At 39.5% G+C, this 18,831-nt stretch overlaps 1 protein-coding gene across 4 annotated transcripts in view; it reads left to right on the top strand.

Moving 5' to 3' along the window:
* Positions 1 to 890: 890 nt before the first annotated feature.
* The window catches only part of USP32 (ubiquitin specific peptidase 32), a 126,120-nt gene continuing 108,179 nt past the window's right edge, over positions 891 to 18,831 (top strand). For all 4 annotated transcript variants that reach the window (XM_067538131.1, XM_067538130.1, XM_067538128.1 and 1 more), the window contains exon 1: positions 891 to 1,083. In XM_067538131.1, the coding sequence (XP_067394232.1) occupies positions 1,026 to 1,083 (58 nt within the window). In that variant the 5' untranslated portion in view covers positions 891 to 1,025. The remainder of the gene's footprint in view (positions 1,084 to 18,831) is intronic.

Here is an 18,831-nt window from a genome sequence, read left to right as displayed (position 1 = left end):
AAAGAAGTTATAACATAGCACGTGACCTTCCCACATTTGAACTCACTAGGACTGCCCTGTGCGGGTGAGGACGGTTTCAGGTACCCACAGGAATTAGGGACAGCTGGATTGGGCAAGTGCCTCCGTAGGAACACATTGGTCTATTCCCACCCATCTTCCTCCCAATAATTTCTTTGTCCCCTTTAAGCTTCTGACCCTCCCCCCCGTTCCAGGTCTGTGTAGCAGCTGTTCGAGGCCGGCTTACCTGTCTCCTTCAGCCCCCTTCCCCTCTGATGCAGGGATGATGAGCTCTACCTAGAAAAGCAGCACTGAGGCTTGTCAGCGGGCTGGGGGGCCTAGAACTGGGGTGAGGGATTCACGCCCCTTCCTCAACAGGGGCACAGCTCAGGTCACCAGGTGTGTCTGGCAACCCCTTCCCACCGCCCGTGTAGGCCCCTTCCCTTCACAGGGCCCGCCACCAGGCCCACCCCATGCAGGGCCCCGCCCCCTGCTGCCTCCTCTGCCCACATCAGTGACCCCCGCCCTCAAGGAGGCCCCGCCCCTCTCCAGTGCAGCTGCTGCCGCCAGTGATGCCCCACCCCCTTCCAGTGAGGGCCCTCCCCTATCCAATGTGTCCCCTTCCCCCACCCGGCCAGTGGCCCCTATCCAGTGCGCCGCCCCCCGAGCACCGCGTCCCCCTCCCCCTCCCGGTTCCCCACGCAGCACCGGGAGACCGCTCCGGCCGGACGCCTACCAATCAGGGCGGGCTAAGCTGCGCCACGTGACACAGGCCGTTCCGGCCCCGCCCCCAGGGGAGTCCCCAGCGCAGCTTCAGCGCGCCGTGGCGGTTGGGGGCGGCTCCCGGCCCCGCTCCGAACCACAACACTCCCCCCAGCACGTGACCCGGGAGGAGGCGGCTCACGTGACTCGGCATGGAGGCGGCGGCGGAGACGACGAGCGGCTCCCTCCTCCTGCTCGGGTGTCGCTAGCGGCGCATCCCGGGCTCCGACCCGGCCGGCCTGGAGAGGCCATGGACTGAGCGCACCATGGGCGCCAAGGAGTCCCGCATCGGCTTCCTCAGCCACGACGAGGCCCTGCGGAGGGGTGAGTGAGGGGAGACGGGCGCTGGGAGGGGTCCTGGGGGGCAGGGCGGGCTGTGGGGGGAGGGCGGAGCGTGCGGGGGAGGGGGGAGGGAGAGAGAGAGAGGACGGGTGTAAATAGCCGGGGGCTGTCACAGGGGAAGGGGGGGCGGGGATGGAAATGCCCTGGGGCCTGTCACAGGGGATGGGGGCTGTCATAGGGGGAGGGGGTTAAATACCCTGGGGGCTGTCATAGGGTGGGGGTTAAATACTCTGGGGGCTGTCATAGGGGGTCGGGGGAGGGGGTTAAATACCCTGGGGGTGGGGGTTAAATACTCTGGGGGCTGTCATAGAGGGTCGGGGGTGGGGGTTAAATACCCTGGGGGTGGGGGTTAAATGCCCTGGGGGCTGTCACAGGGACATGGAGGGTGTCGGCGGGTTGTGATGTAAACACTTGGGGGCTGTCACACAGGGAGAGGGGGTGTCGAGTGAGGGGCGTGTGGAGGTACATACCCAGGGGGCTGTAACGGAGTTTGGGGGTGTGGAGGGAGGGCGGTCAGCGGGGGAAGGAAGGGACGGATGTAAATCTCTCTCTCTCTCTCGGGAGCTGTCCGGGTAAGCGGCCCCAAGTGCCTTGGCATTCCTGTCACCACCATTGTCGGTCCCAGATAGGGTGGGTTTTGTACCATACTTGCTGCTTAGTCTTCCTTTTATAAAGGGTTGAGCAACAGCTGTTGTAAGACCCTCCCGGTGTAGCCTGTTCCCTGCATCTTACTGCACTTAGCAGAAACATACAGTGGGCCTTTGCCCCCCTTTACTCTCTTCTCTGTGGGTTTTGCTGGGTAGGATCATGCACAGATCAGCTGTGTTTTGAGGTGCAAAGGGACTAGACAGCTGCTGATGCTGCAAGACCCGACTGTTCTCTTGCAGCCCTTTCAGCAGTCAGCACCTTTTTTTGCTTGTCACTTCTCAGCTCCCCCATCTACAGTGTAAAATATCATTAGGAAATTCTGCATTCTGTTGTGATAGGAGCTGCCTTGCTCTCCCTTTCATGGAAAGCCTGTCACTTTGCAGTTTTCACTTATATATTACCCTCTCCGTTTACTTGCTGCTATTCAAGATGAGGAGTGCACACACACTTACTTAGATTGGAGGGTAGAAGTGGCTTGTATACATATAACATGCATTGTTTTCATAATCTTTTTTCGATTCTTTCTGGAGAATATTAAGATGGAATAGAGAAATGAAAGCATACTTGTTAAATGCTGAACACTGACAGCTAGCGGGGTTCTAAGACAATGAACAAACTACATCCTGTCATCTGCCTTTCTCTAGATTTGATTTCCAAGTCCAAGGACAGAGGGGCAATACTATTCAGTGATAAATGCACTGCATTTATGGTAATTTTTATGTTACTGGTTATTGAGGAACTGTAGGCATCTCTTGGTGAGTAATATAAATAGGACATAGACAGTTCTGGGCAGTGCACCTGTTTGATATATACAAGACTGATGAAATTCACAGACTTAGTCTAGTATCAGAAACATATAGCTACTTAGTTCTTTCCTTGCCATAACTCAGAGTAGTATATAGTGACTGATCCTGGAGTGTCTGAAAATTTGTGGCTTGATTGAAGGAGCACCTTAGATGTATATGTACATATTTTTAATGTGAAAAGCATTTTTAAAGCTTTGGGGGTTGCATTTACTTAGGGAAGCTACCTCAAAAGGAAAAGAGATATAAACTGAGAAATATGCCCTAACTGCTATGAAATAGGAAGAAGGAATGAATATACCATAACTGGCTTTCAGTTTAGAGTTACATTTTCATTATTTTGAAATCTGTTTAACTTCTGGTAAGACTACATGAAGTCCTTTTATAACCTCTGGTATTTAAATGGTGTGTGTGTGGATGCGGGGGCAAGAATCACAAATGTAACCTGCTTAGATCTGGAAAAGACTGAATATGCAATTCAACAGGAAGTGCTTGATTTCAGCTGTTTGGAGGAAATCAAGTTCACTTGATCAACTTTTGTGTGGAAACTTACATATTTATAAAACATATCATGATCATGATTTGAGTTCTTAACCTTTACAATTAAATCTGCAGTATCTTCAAAGACATATACATTTGAGAACGGCAAGGTTTCCTGTTGTAAATTAAACTTCGTATATTAATTTTTTAATATTGAACTTAATGATTTTCCTCTACTGTGAGTTTTGAATGCAGTAATTCTTTTGAAGAATAGAAGGGTGGTTCTAGTTTCTTTTGTTATAAATTGATGTTTTGCCAAACAACTATCTTGTTTATTTAATCAGTGAGTTTTTGTATGTGCAAAACAGTCTAATTATCAAAACATTTTTTGTTAAGGCTATCTTCATCTAGGTATCATGTGTACCAATATAATGCTATTTCTGTAGACATGAACAGCAACCAGTGATAATAAGTTATAATTACACACACCTAAAAAAACCCCAAAAAACTACTGCAGTAGTTATTTTTGTGTGTGGTTATATGCAATCTTATAACATTTTTATTTAGCTATTAAACAGTGATAAAGTATGCTTTCTTTTAAGTCATCTGCCATTTAGATTACACATCTCTTTCAACAGTCCATTCCACATAACATTTACTATGGTTAAATAGTTTGCAAAAGAAGTAATCACTCAGAGTGTTGTGAAAATACTTTATTGAAATTGTACTTGCAGTTCAAATTGTTAAAATGTGCCCAGTACTATTTTCTTCAGAGAGAAACATAGTGCATGCATCTGATTCTGTAAGACTTGGAAAATGAGGCTTATTTAAAAATAATAAAATTATGAATGGCAGCAGTTTCATTCCTTCTAGTATCTTGTTAAATATTCAGCAGAAAAAGGGAAAAGTCTGTTTCTGAGGCTAGGTATTTGATAGTTAAAATTTAATTGTGTTCTTTGGGGGAGAAAAAAATTTAAGGGCAGTCTGCCTAGTGGCTTCTCAGCCACATGGGTATCAGAATGCAAGGCTGAGATGTGTGTTTGCTCCTGGACATAGATTGCAGCCTGTGAATTAATCTATGGATTAAGGAGTATAAATCGCCATCTTCAATATTTTCTTAAACACTGACTCCTGTTTTTATGAATATTGTTAAATTGTAATAAGTTTTATTTATTTATAATCCAGTAGTGCCAGAGGACTCACTGTGCAAGGTGCAAATCCATAAGCCTTGATCCTGCACTGGTCTGTGTATTGGTGGACTCCTTTGCCCATGTAGTGCTCCTTTGAAGTCAATGGGGTTCTGTAGAAGTATTGTCTTTTGCAAGTCTTAAAAAACCAGATGTATGTACTATGCAGCTAAGTGCAGGATCTAGGCAAGTGTGAGACAGTCCTGCTAATATAAGTAACACTATATCGCAAACTATGTATAAGGCTGTTTGTTACTGCATCAAGAAAGTGGTTTTGGCAGCAGCATAAATCATGAGCAGAAAGTTTAAATTGTCATTGATCTTATCAAGGACTAGCATTTTCCCCCAAAGCTCTGAGGTGGTGGCTCCATAAAGCATTCATGCTTGCCTTTTGCATATTTCCTCCCTTGAGTCTCCCAAACGTTAAATTGGTTGTGATAAAATCCAGATGAGAAATGGAAGTTTTGTCCTGATCTCTTCCAAAGGTTTCCCACTTTTGAAACAGATGGTGAGACTTAAGAGAGCTTAAGATTTCTCTGATGCTGCTAAAATCTTGGGAGGTCACAAGGGAACCCTGAATATTGGAAAAATATAAAACTGTAAAAATCCATATCTGTGCTTGTTCCATGTACTAAACACAAAAAAATGAAATAGTTTAATTGTTGCTGCTGTGTGCTATATGTAGTACTAAAGCAGTCCGTGCAGTAAGGACTCTGCAGGAGAGGAATGGGTAGATGGCATGTATTGTTATCCAACTAATTTTAATTCTTTTATAAATCTGTTTCTTCACAACAGTTAATGTATGCCGACTATCTTGTGGAAAATAGTAGGATGTGCTTAACTTAATTTGTTAATGTGTTGGGAAGTCGTGACAATAGAAGGCAAAGCGGTTACTGTAAATACTGATTTAAAAAAATAAGAACCAGAGCATGCTAACTCCCTGACTATTTACAGCTGTACACTGTGAATACTTAGTCAGGTAACTTCACTCTCACTGTAGAAATTTCAGTGAATAGTCATGGATCTGTGAAATTGTTGTTCCGGTAAGAAGGGTTTGTTTTGTTTTTAAGGTACTGAGGGTTGGATAGACAAATCTAAAACAAAGATAACTGTCTTGGATGTTTTTCTTAAGATGGGATGGGGGGAACTGCAATGACATCGCAGTGTGGTGAATGAGCACACTGTTTGGAGAAATGAGCAGCTGTTGATAGGTTGTCTGTTTCATTGTGTTTTGCATTATTTGGACAAAGAAGCCCTAGTCACAAAAAACAAAAATGGTATAGCCTTCCAAAAATTTGTGTGCAATTAAAAATAGCTGCTGATATAGCTGGAGACAAATCCTGAGAAATTTGGGCTATTGAAGAGCTCTGAAAAGCAATTCTGATGAAAGTGTTTTTAGAAATAAGTCAGTAAAAGTTATCTATCCAGTTTGGGTATTTCCAAGATGTTGTTATCTTAGTGCCAAAGCAAGAGTACAGTGTATGATTTTTAGTTTCGTTGTCTGAGATGGGATCGGTTAGAAAGTCTTGTATTTCTCTTTTATACTATTAAAAAGCAAAGCAAAATGTCCCTTCTCCACCCATCTGTAGGGTGAAATGTCGCTGTCTTCACAGGAATTCTGACCCAGGAATAGAGGGTCCTGGTGGTAGCAAGGTTAATGAGATGATTGTGGTATTAGAAATGTAAAGTAGTTTATGTACATGTCTAGAGCTGGAAACTTTCATATGAATATATTGTTTTTAGGTTACCATATGTGACAATGAAACATTTAGGCTGATACATTTCTTCAAGTCTCCCATCATTGCAGCTTTACTGGTACCAGCAGTGATGGAATGGCTACTGAAGACAGGGAATGCCTTCATGGGATGCCTAGCTTCTTTAGTCGGTAGGAGTAGAGGGCAATCCCCTCTGTGGTTATAATCTGTGATGCATTTTATCTGAGCTGGGAGGTTCATTGTTGGGATCTTGTGGTGCATTGTGATGGATAAAGGGGAAGCCAAGCTCCTTGTAACTGTTCTGGAACTAAGAACCATCTAAAGTAGTTTGCCACTGAGCAAGGCTTGCATTGTCCAAGCACAACAGCATTGGTTTATAACAGGGAAATAAGTACTTCTGTCTGCTCTGCTGGGAAATAATTGCCTGTGGGATTGAAGCCTATCTTATTGGGTACAACACGTGGCCTTCCATTTGGTAGGCAAAGGAAATCTGCCTACAAACAATCTGAGTTGCAGATCGTAGGACCAGAGCAAATATTCTCTACAACAGACTGTGGTGGACCTATTGAAGAAATGACACATAACATCAGTAGATGTTTCTGCATCAAGCAGCAATGAAGAGTGCCTTTGATTTTGCTCCAGATCAAGACAAATTATAACAGGTACCAGTTAGACTGGAGCAAAGGGCTTCATACCTCTTTTTTCACCTCTAATTTCACTAGCCATCAGTCAGACAAGCCAGGATTCTGGTCATACTAGTTGCCTTTCCTAGGATCTAGACAATAGTACACTTTTGTCCTGGGGGTCTGACAGAAACCTCTCTGTTTTCAAGTGATCACCCAGACCTCTTAATGCAGGAAGATGATTTTGTCCTGTATCTTAATCCATAGTTATTCCTCATTGCAGTCTACGTCACAGGGCTTTCACTGAATCTCACCTGATGTTCTTCAGAAGTTTAAAAAAGATCCTGTTATAGTCCAGGAAGATGTTAGTAAAAATGCCTTTCTAAAAGTTGCAAGAAGCCTTTGCAATGAATAACAATCTTACTGATGTGCTCTGTTAATTAATAAAGAAACTTGGACAACTTTCTATATTTAATCTTCCAGTTTGTTCTTGCCTTCAGTCAAGGTACACCTGCCCGGCATTGACCATACCACCCTCCATTTGGTAGTGGGGTGACTGAAGATGGTAAAATGAATATATATTCCCACCAATCAAAATTGATCAACTCAGCCTTTGAGCCATTAGGAGACTTTATTTCACCTGTCAATAAAGCCAGCTTTTTAAATCACAATCACATCTGCAAGAAGAGTGAGCAAGTATCAGGCTTCAGTGGTTCACTTTCCTTTCACTGTATTTCACAGGGATGAAGGTGATACCTATATCCTTGCCTCATGCTTAACTGGTGTCTGACTTCCACTTGAATTAGATTATCATCATTCAGGGAAATGGAATTCCTTGTCTAGAATGTTAAAGGGGCTTTTAGTTTTCATGTGCAAAGGGTGAAAACAATTAGGAAGATGACTAGACTTTGTGGATTGGTGTAGGGAGAATAAATAACCTAACCTGCTTTGATAAATATTATATTGAGACATGATAAATGTTGTCCAGGGTGACAGTCACTGAGAGTCTTGGGGCTTTCTCTCATATAGTTAAGGTGGTGGGAGTGTGTGATGATGCATGATTTCATAATGTTTCCTGTCCATAAATCTATAGAGCTGCTACCTGATGTTCATAAACTCTCACGGTACTACTCAACATCTGACAGCTTAGCATCTAGATCTGATGCTTCTTCTGGGAGCTTTACAAAAAAGCTTTATAAAAAGCTGTACAACACCCAAAAAAGTGGCATGACAAGTCCTAATTAAACTGCCACAAGTGGATATGTACAAAGACTATTCTCAGAGAAGAGAGATATTTAGCCTGTAACTGTAGTTTGAGTGTATTGTCTTTGTGTATACACAGTAATCACCTACCTCTCCCTCCCTGTTGGAGTGCTATTTCTCTACAACTCTAGGTTTTAGAGGAATGAATTAAATAGTAGGAACCACATATGCTTTTGTGTAGTCTCCTCTCCAGATGCTTGGAGCTCTGAGAGGATTACCAAAGCTTCAAGGCACCAGGTGAATAGATGCTACAGTAGTTGTTGAGTAACTTCTTTTACATTGAGGGTGCATCTACCTTAGGACCTTGCGTAGTTGCCTAGCATTTGCACAATTTCTCCAGTGCGACATAAGTACTAGCAGTAGTAGTGCTAGACAAATTGTGTGGAAGGCTTTAGCATAGACAAGATCTAAGAAGGCAGGTGCTTCATAAATGAGAAATTATTCTGCCTTTTAAAAAAATAAAGAAAAAGAAAAGGCAAAAACATTTCCTTGTAATCGATTCAGTGAATGTGAGAAGAGTTCTTGCTATTCAGAAGCACAAAATCAGTCTGTAAGTGATAGCAACTTCATAATGTTAGATTTCATGTTTTCAGCATGTTGTTACTAGAGATTAAAATGAAAGAGGTCAAGATACCTGTCAGACAAACACATGGATAGAGAAAGGAATCATCAGTGGTGGGCTGAACATTAAAAATATAAAATGAAAAAATTCTTTGTCGAGTGGTTGATTATGTTAAATATTAGTATGATCTACAAGTACACTGTCAGATAAAACATACACATCAAAATCTTTTCCTGAGTTAACACCATAGATTATTAAAACTGAACACTGAAAACATTATAATTTTTCACTGTGTAGGCCTTTTATTTGTTATAGCTTACAGTATTTATGCCTTTTTATCACATTCAAAGCTTTCATCATGAAAATGATTAATCACTTCTATTTCTTGTCAGTTTCACTTTCTGGTTCTTCAGCACTAGCACAGTAATTGGAATCTTTAAAAATATTTCTGTTCATCTTGGGTTCTTTAAAGCTTTGTCTTCACCAAGTTGATCTTTTGGTGCCTGAATCTATCTGTCCGTGTCCTAGAGGAAAAATTTAGAAATGGGAATTTAGAAGCTCTTCAGAGTAGTACTTGCTATCGTAAACAGGCAATTTATTTTAATATGCCCTTACCTGATAGTTTAATTGTAGTGTTCAAAAATAGTTCCAAACGGAAGTATGCTTTTTTTAGCTGAAAAACACTAAGTTCAAGTGGTTCAGTGCCCAGTGAAGAACATTCTGCGTCACAAAACAATCCCATAATTAAGTTAAATCTTAACTGTAATCTTCGCTCAGGTGAGCCCTGGACTGAGCTGCCTAAGAGACTGAATTATGTTTGGGTTGCACAAAAAGTGAGCCTTCTAGATGTAGATTGAGAAATTGGAAGGAAAGCCAGGGTGCATGCTTACCTGACTTCATAAATAAAAGCTACGTACATTATTACCTGAACTGCGTAATATAACCTTATCTTTTGTATTCTCTGTAATAAAAATGAAAGGCTTCCTAGCTTTGGTTCAAAAGTAGAAAAGAAACCTTTGGAGTTTGAGTTCTAAATAACATTCTGAAATGCAAGACTATATCTTTTTAAAAAATAAGTTAATTGTTAATTCAGTGTACCGTTACTGTAGTTCTTGAAGGACTTATTTTTTTATTTACCTTTATTTAAGGTAAATGTCATCTAATGACTTTGAATATCCATGAGCGACAAGGTGGGTGAGGTAATATCTTTCATTGGACCACCTTCTGTTGGTGAGAGAGACAAGCTTTTGAGCTTACACAGAGCTCTTCAGGGCTGGATCTGAATATCTATATGATAGTTGCAGTACTGAAAAACTACAAAAAAGCATCCTTCATATTTAATTTTCCTATGAAAAGGTAAATTACATAATGAAATAATGAAGCAAATGTGTGTAGTAGAAAAACCCATTAATGGAGGATTCTGCCTAGGATGTTGAAAGGGTCTAATTCACAAAATTTTTAATACTGTGTTATTTTTAGCGATTAGTGGTGGTCTAAAAATATCCTGCTCACTTAAATAGTGGCAAAATGTCTGTGTGCATTATCTTTTTGTGTTTCATTTAGCAGCATCTTGCTTTGTTAGTTGGCATCTATTTTTTCTTAAGCTTTAGTCTTTTTTCAATTCAGGTACATAACACATAGCATTTAAATAACCCTGTTATTTTTTTGTCTTATGAAACTTAACATCTCCATGAGAGAGAGGTTAGTTGCTAGCCTCTCTTTACAGATGGGGAAATGGGGATAGTAAGTGTAAAGGTTTGTCTATCTGAAAAAGTTGCAATCTCTTGCACAGGTTTAACAAAATTTGTTTAAAGCTGATTTAAGTTAAACAAATCAGATTTCTGCATGGAGAAAAGGCTTAAGTGATTTGCCCAGAGCCACAGAATTTGGATTAAAAATGTAGGTGTTCCCTGTGCTCAGACCATTAGATAACACTTTTCATCATGTCCAGAAAAAGTGTCCATTCCCAGCTGAAGGCTAAGCTAAAAACCCAGGTGGCTAAAAATGTGGCATGATTTCAAAGCCTTAAATAAGGGATAATTTGTAGGATGTCTTTTGGGGTTTTAAAAAAAAAGCTGTGTAATTACTGCCAAATCTTTTGTATGGAAATTTTCTCTGGAATTGGAGGCTTTTGCATACCTTGTAATTTGGAAAAAAGAAATATGGCCTCAAACATCCCAGTCGTGTGACAGCAAGACAAGTGTCAACTCTGTTTATGGACAGATAAAGACAAGATTTACTGTAAAAATGACAAAGACTGCTATCTTCACAACAGTCATTATAAAAACATTCATGAGTAGGACAACTTGACCTATTTTATAATTTTATAAAATTACCCCAAGGGATTTAAACCCCTCTCCTCACAAACCTTACTCTCTGCCTTGCTTATCCTATTGGGGCATGCACTAAGCCTCTGCACTGACACAGAATGTGTGCAAAGGTGACTTATGCCATGTGGTGGATGCAGGGGCAAAGAAGACAAACCTCTGGCCTTGCAATAGTATTTGTAGGATGTACTGGCTAGTGGGCTTCCTAACCTGGAAAAATAAGCAAAAAAAATCAATATTGTACTGATATGAGGATGTGAAGATGGAATTAAAAATGGAGGAATAGATAGTCATGTAAAACTTCAATTTTACAAATCAAATCGATTCTATAGATGAGATTTTATTATGGCAACACCAGCATGCATCTGTGTTTTAAATTGTAGCAGCACTTTCTCTGGTAATTCGTACTTCTAATAGTTTGTATGTCAGTGACACATTTGAATAAAAACTTACTCCAGATGGAAAATTGACCAGGTGTTATTAGGAGGGAGAATTTTTATCAAATAGTCATATCACATTTTCTTCTTAACATTTAAGTTTCTAGTGTGATTTTTACAACTAAATTTAGTGGATTTGGGTGCATTTTTCAGTGTGTGGAAATGAAATACCATTCCAATTTTTCAGATCAGAGGTTTAGTTTAGCTAATGGGTCCAACTTCTTAAGCTTTTCAGGACATCGAAGCTTTATTCTCATAGCAGTCTTCTTCCTACCCCTAGTCTCAGTCAACAGAGGGTTCTGCCACTCCTGTGAGGGGGAGGGAGGGTCGAGTGCATATCAATGGCAAGGTGTACAATACAATTATGTGATATTCAGAAAACTCCATATGCATTTTTAAATTGTATTTCAGATGTTCAGAAATATGCGTTTAACAATAAAAAAATAATTTTATGCATACTCTTTCCTGCCCCTCCAAAATGTCAAGACACTTAAGTTATTGGTAAAATTCTTTATTATTGTACTGTTAAAAAGATAGTGATGGTAAAAATGCAAACCATGCCATTTAGAGGTAGGGGACACCTCTCAAGCCCCCCAAATCACTATTTTTCTGTTTTAGTGTAATATAATCTGTCAACGTGAGTATAACATCTTCCTAGCTTTTTTTTGATTCAGATGCTTAGTTACTTGAGTCACTTTAATAGAACAAAAATCAGACATTTGGAAGAAAGCCGATATTATTTCTAAATTATGTTAAGGATTCAAGGCAAGGAATTCTTTATGTCCTTATTCATGACATTTTCTTGAAAGACTTGAGGGTTTTTTCTACATACGAGGAATTTGTATCATGCCAGTTGGAACAATTTACCAAGGGTCATGGTAGGTTCTTCATCACTGACAATTTTTAAATCAAGACTGCATGTTTTTCTGAAAGATCTGCTTTAGGAATTCTTTTGGGGGAATTCTATGGCCTGTGTAATACAGGAGGTTGGACTTTGTGATCACAATGGTCCTTTCTGGCCTTGGAATCTATGCATCATCAATCAGTGTTCTCTACCAATTTTTCTTGCACATGGAGTAACATGCTGACTGAATGCAAAAGGAATTATGAGCACAGTCTCTTCATTTCCCCTTCTTATATACTCTTTTGATTCCTCTTTAGTTTTTATTCTCCTACTCCGTTCCCTAAGCTCAGTCCAGCTAACCTCATTCACTCTTTTCCCAGTCCCTTTCCTGTTCTTTCATTGCCTTGTCGTCACTCACTATTTCCTCCACTCATTCACTTGCTCTCTCCACTTGCTCTCCCACATTGTTTCCCTCTTCTTACCCTTCCTGCGTTCTCTCTTCAGGCTCCTCTTTTCCTTTCTCTCTCTCTCATCCCATCTGTCGCTCACATTCCATTTTCTCTCCCTTTTATCTGCCTCCTTACCTGCAGACTGCGATGCGCAGGCTGTCTCCTGGTGTTCTTTTTTCTCCCCATGCCTTTCAAAGTCTACTAAGAGCTCCAGAGATATTGTGTTCTGCCTTTCTTTCTTGAGATGGCAGCAGTGATGTCAGGGCCACTTTTACTGAAAAATTAGTAGCACGTTTGGGTTGCTGTGCCATCCCTCATCTTCAAGAATGTGTTGTCAATGACTTGCTCTGCTCCCAGGCATGGTCTCTTACCTTGGGTGACTATCACCCTTCCTTCTTAGGCCTTTGGGATACAGCCAGGATCTGCACTTCTCTGGCTTGAACCACATCGGAATCTGTGTATGCTTGCTCACATGCTAAGCGTGGGGATCAGCACTGAGGTCTTAAAATAGCATATGTGCAATCATGATTTTTTTAGCTGTATTTGCTAATTAAAAGGCACCTTTAAAGTTAATGTTGGGTGATAGTCACATTTTGCTGTATTTCACAATGGTTGTTTAAAAGGTTACGGTTCTCAGATGTTTGGAGAACGCACAACAGGAAATGCAACAGCAGAAATAGATTTTAGAAATAGTTACTTGTTTGCTATCCGTTTTTATCCTGTCAATTCAACTCTTGCTGTCTTATCAGAGGCCCTGATATTAATAAAATGTTCATTTGCAGAATTTCACTACCTGACCTCTCAAATGGTTTTACAATACTTGCAATTTAATTTCCTCATCCTCACCCAGAAGTTGTCTCATAGAGTTTCAAATGTTGCAAATTTGGTCCTGGGCTTCACAACTTGAGTTATGATATGTCTTCAGTGTAAAATGGATATTCTTTCAGCATCTCCATTTGAGATTGTCTTATATATAGGGATGTGTGTGAAGCAAGGTTGGGGGTAGAAAGGATCTCACTGTAAGGAACCCTAAATCTTCCATCAGTGGTAGCAATGGTAGGTGTTTTGTGAAATGGTTGTGCATTGTCTAAAATAGCACCTCCATCTAACAAGTAAATGACATGCACTTTCTCCTCACTTATAAAATACGAAACATATAGTTAGCTCTAAATTGGACTCTATATGTTCATTCATCTCATTCTTGTTTTTTAATCCCTCTAATGCTTCTAATTGCCATAGTGTACAGGCACATATTAAGTGTGTAAGTGTATATTTTCAATTGCATTTAGTGGAAAGTTTTCCCTCTGGTTTCATATTTGCATATGTTCTTGGTCAAAGGTGCACCAGCAGTCTCAGCTTTTTTTTTTTCTTATAGCTTTCTTTGTTGTTTGCTTTAATATGCATTTATTACAGCAGGAAGTGTTTCTGGTCTCAGTGGACAAGGGCCCTTGCTAGATGTCTGGAATGTTGTTTGGCAGTAAAGCAGTTAACAGTTCCATGATAGTAATTAGGCTTTAAAGCAACACTTAAGTAAAAGGAATAAAAGAAGATTCACACTTCTCTGGGTGCTGCTGTTGTGATCTGGCTGCAGGCTTACCAAACCAACAGTGCATCTACTTATACTCAGAATGGTGAGAAACGCTTATTTTAAAATGAAATTGTGAATTCCAAGAAGTACAGCAGAATCCATGGGAAGGCCTGACTCATCAATTACAAAAGAAGTCAAGAACTGTTCAAAAAATGGCTTGAGTATTTTAGCCAAAAAAAGATTGCACATAGTTGGTTTAGCCCTCATCTGTATTGGCCAACTGATGTTAGAACTTTTCCCAGGTAGGAACCTAGGCTAAAGTATATTTTTCTTCTGATTGCCACTCTTCTAGCATGGTTTGGCCCTGTCCGTAGTAGCCAGCCAGTTCCTGTTAGAACCCTATTTGACTAGATCAAAATAACCTCAGTTCTTAACCTTTGCTGTAAGGCTACTGTAGTCAGTTCCTAACATCTTCAGAAGATGTAGATTAATTTTAACTCTCAGGTTTATTCTACTGAGATGAGAGGGAAGTGGGCAGAGTTCACATTTTTAAGGCATGATACCATTTTTCAATATAGGTGTGTTAAGAGTTCTTCTGAATACAGGTAGGTTTTCCCCAACTCTAAAATGGAACCTTTACTTAACATTGTGAGACAGCTCATGTTGTAACTGGGTCCCCCAATACGATTGCATTTGTAGTGTAGGCAGGACATTAAACTTACAGTGAGATAATGTCCAGAGTATTTCCAGTCTCTGAATTTTCCAGTAGAAAATTCTTTGTGATCAGTAATTAATTCTGAGCTTAGCTTTAACTGTCTTGGATGTAGTTCTTATTTATATATGTATTCTTTTCCTTTCAGTTAATCCATATACTTCCTGGGTAAGCACGATTTACTGTAAAATTATATTTATATTGTAAAATTTATTATATTTTAACAAATGCTAGCACTTTATTTTTAAATTTATATTTAAAATAGAAGCAATCTTCAGCTGCTCTTCTGGGCTGAGCCTACAATGTTTTGTTCATTTCCAATAATAAATCACAGTAAATACACCCAGAAAGCACAATTGACGAAGTTACAGGTCAGAAAATCAGGGTTTTGTTTTTATTCTAAATTAGATGAAACATCTTTACTTTAGAAGAAGGCGTGGAAAGAGGAAAGTGTTCAGATTTTCCTTCCAGAGGATGTTAAAAGAATTATACAGTTTATCAAACATGTACCATAGAAGCAAAAGGCAGTGGAGATGGAAGGAAAAAGTACGGGGGAGTAGGATGTAGAAATTGGTGATTTGCAAAAATGAAAAGATGCGGTGGTTCATTTTGGGTAAGCATCCTAAAATGTGACTGTTGTCTTCAGCTTTAGAGAGCCACCTTGACTCGGAGTTCCTTCTCTTACTATCCCCACCTTTTTGTGTGGAGGTTCTCTGTTTTCTAGTGGCACTAGTAGTTCTTGGAGGAGCTTTCTATTCAGCCTACCTATAGCAATGTTTGGAGGAGATGGTTCCTTGTCATGAAACAGGACGTCAAAAAGTCTTTGGTTAAGAGAACTGGGAGAATATCTATGACCTATAAGCTCTAGAAATGGCTGAGCTAAGGCACTGAAAAGGAGTTAGCACTTTCAGTCTTAGAAAATTTCAAGATATCACACTTTAAAATTGCAGAATTACATATGAGAAAAGCAATTACAGATTTTAGAGGCTTTTAAAATTTTAGTTTTCCCAGCTCCCTTTGAGACTTGTATAGTTGCTCTCAGGGGTATAAATTGAGTTTTTTTTTTAATTCCTAAGAATATAAAATAGGGCCAATATTTTTTTTTAGTTCTCAGATAGTGAGAGCATTATATGCACTGTTGTTATGTACTAATTCCAGTCCATACTAGTATTAGGATGGAGATTTCTGAAGAACCCATAATGGTCAACTTTGCTTAAAGCAAGGGTAATCCAAATGGCAGTGTGATTGTTTGTTCCTTGTTGGGTGTCATTTTACAGATGGACAAACAGCCTAATAATACATAACTATCAGTTAAGAAAATCAGGAAATCCTACTGTAATAAACAAATTTTCCTCCTCTTTCCCCACATGTGATACCAAACCCTTGATACTCACTATGGTTGGGGCTAATGGAACAAAGGAAACCCTTTCACTGACACCTGGAGTGAGTCACTATTGACAAGAAGAAGATTGATTAAAAGAAAAATACAAATTTCTTAAGTAGTTCCTGTATTTAGTGTGTACAGTATCTTGTATAGTGTAGCAGTATAAAAACTACGCTGTTCTCATTCCTGAATTCCTTTTGACTACTGTTTGTGGTAACTCTGTCATGGTAACATAGTCTATTTGATAAGAATATCTGAGTTATTTCAAGTTGAGAAGCACCATGTAATTTGAAAAATGCCATTGTTGATGGACTGATCATGAGAATTCTTAAATGTGGATGTAACTCAGTTTTTTCACAATATTTTACATAGTTTATAATCAGTTGATCCAGTTATCTCAATTGCCTTTTGCAGTTATTTTCCTGATTGGGATTATTCCTCAAAATATTTTACATTAAATTGCACATTTTGCCTCTTTGAAGCTGCTCAGTAATTGATTTGGTTCTTGACAACTTCATAACAGCCATCGAGTCACAATACAGAATAATGAAAAAAATAATACAATTTCCATGTAGAAGTAGGACAAAGATAGAAATACTGAGCAAGTCATTATGGGGAAGATATTTCTCTAGTTAGAGACTAATTGTATGTCTTATAAGTTTGATGTTGAACCTGTAAAACTAAGTCACTTTAAAAAAAATCAAAATACTAGGAGGAATACTAAAACCAGAGCTCAAATGGAGGGACATCTTGGATCAGGAAAATTTCACCTTCTTTGATGAAAATAAGCATAGGACTGGAAGTGACCTCCAGGGGTCATCTAGTCCAGTCACTGCACTTACGACAGGACCAAGTATTATAGACCATCTCTGACAGGTGTTTGTCTAACCTGCTCTTAAAAATCTCCAATGAAGGAGATTCCACAACGTCCCTTGGCAATTCATTCCAGAATTTAACTACTGTGACAGGCAGGAAGTTTTTTCCTCATGTCCAACCTAAACCTCCTTTGCTGCAATTTAAGCCCATTGCTTCTTGTCCTATCCTCAGAGGTTAAGGAGAACAATTTTTCTCCCTCGTCTTTGTAACAACCATTTATGTACTTGAAAATTGTTATCATGTCCCCTCTCAGTCTTCTCTCTTCCAGACTAAACAAACCCCATTTTTTCAATCTTCCCTCATAGGTCATATTTTGTAGACCTTTAATCATTTTATTGCTCTTCTCTGGACTTTCTCCAGTTTGTCCACATCTTTCTTGAAATGTGATGCCCTGAACTGGACACAATACACAAGTTGAGGCCCGATCAGCACGGAGTAGAGCAAAAAAATTACTTCTCATGTCTTGCTTACACACTCCTGCTAATATACCCCAGAATGATGTTTGCTTTTTTTGCAAGAGTGTGACACTATTGACTCCTGTTTACCTTGTGATCTACTATGACCCCCAGATCCCTTTCCTCAGTACTCCTTCCTAGGCAGTAATTTCCCATTTTGTATGTGTGCAACTGATTGATCCTTCCTAAGTGGAATACTTTGTATTTATCCTGTATACTTCAGAGCATTTAGCTCAATGTAATAGGGAAAGGGAAGCTCCTGGTGTTAAAATCCAGTATTTGCATGTTTTTCTCAAACCATGAACGGCATGCAGTGCACATACTAGTGGTACATGGTAGTCTTTATTTTTGGTACTTAGGGGATACATTTTTCCTTGGCAATGCACAGGCAATTAGTGCTCTTCACCCAGTAATGTCAGTGGGAACTGAGCAGTTCTATCACTGTTTGGTGTTTTGTGAATGTGTAAGTCCATAACATAGCAGAAAGTACAAGTCATATTAAAAGTACTGTGCGGTACCTGAATCCTATATCCTAAGAGTGTTCCTCCCCCAACATACATTAAATTCCTCATCTCTTCTTTTTCCTGTTTGATTCAATACTGTACATATGCAAGACTCTACTTTTTAAGTTTAGTTTTTTAAAATTGTCTAATGTGAAAACAAGGACTAACTTTCTTTCATATAGCCAGATAAAGTTGTGTTTTGAGTATCACCACAGCTCTTTGGTATGTAAAGGTCCATCAGGCCTTTTGTGCTATTACTTCTGCCAATGCTAAAGAAGTATGATAACTAACACTGGCTCTAACCCCATCTCTGATCTGTAACTGGTTATATGATGTAATGTGATTGCAACGTTCTAATTTTTTTTTCCTGAGAATTTTTGGTATGGGATCGGGGGAGAAACATCATACTTTTTTGATTGGCTTGTTTTTGTTTACTAAGAGTATTAGAATTAATATTTTTAGTCATTTCTATGACTAAATAAAAGAAGCCAACAAAACCTAGACACCATAGTAAGAAATCTAGGGGATCATTTGGGATTCTCTCATTTATTTTACAGTATTCTTGGAAGTATTTAAAAATGATAAAGCTAGGTATTTACAAATTTAAGAACTTATAGAATCATTAGTCTTTATGAGCTGCTTTAGATTTAAATTACATTGTTGAACTAAAAATACTCCCAACAGTTGGACTGATTGAAGCTCTGTTATAACTACTGTATTTCACAGTAGAATTTTTAGCTGAGGTTGTGCAGTTTCACTTAAATGTAATTAAACTCCAAAGGACTGGAGCTCGGGCATTCCCTGCAGAGAGATGGAAGAAGGATGCAGTGCTAATCTTTTGTTAAATTGTCTTCAAAATTATTGCAAACCTGCCAGCAAAAAAATAGTATTAGGATGGCTTGTCTTAGCACAGTTGTGGGTGACTTAACCTTTT

Source organism: Emydura macquarii, unplaced genomic scaffold, assembly GCF_026122565.2.
Source record: "Emydura macquarii macquarii isolate MOO-44397 ecotype Brisbane River unplaced genomic scaffold, CSIRO-AGI_Emac_v2 contig_450, whole genome shotgun sequence".
NCBI classification, from domain to species: domain Eukaryota; kingdom Metazoa; phylum Chordata; order Testudines; family Chelidae; genus Emydura; species Emydura macquarii.
The sequence above is the reverse complement of the archived record's forward strand: the minus strand, read 5'-3'. Positions and strand labels throughout refer to the sequence as shown.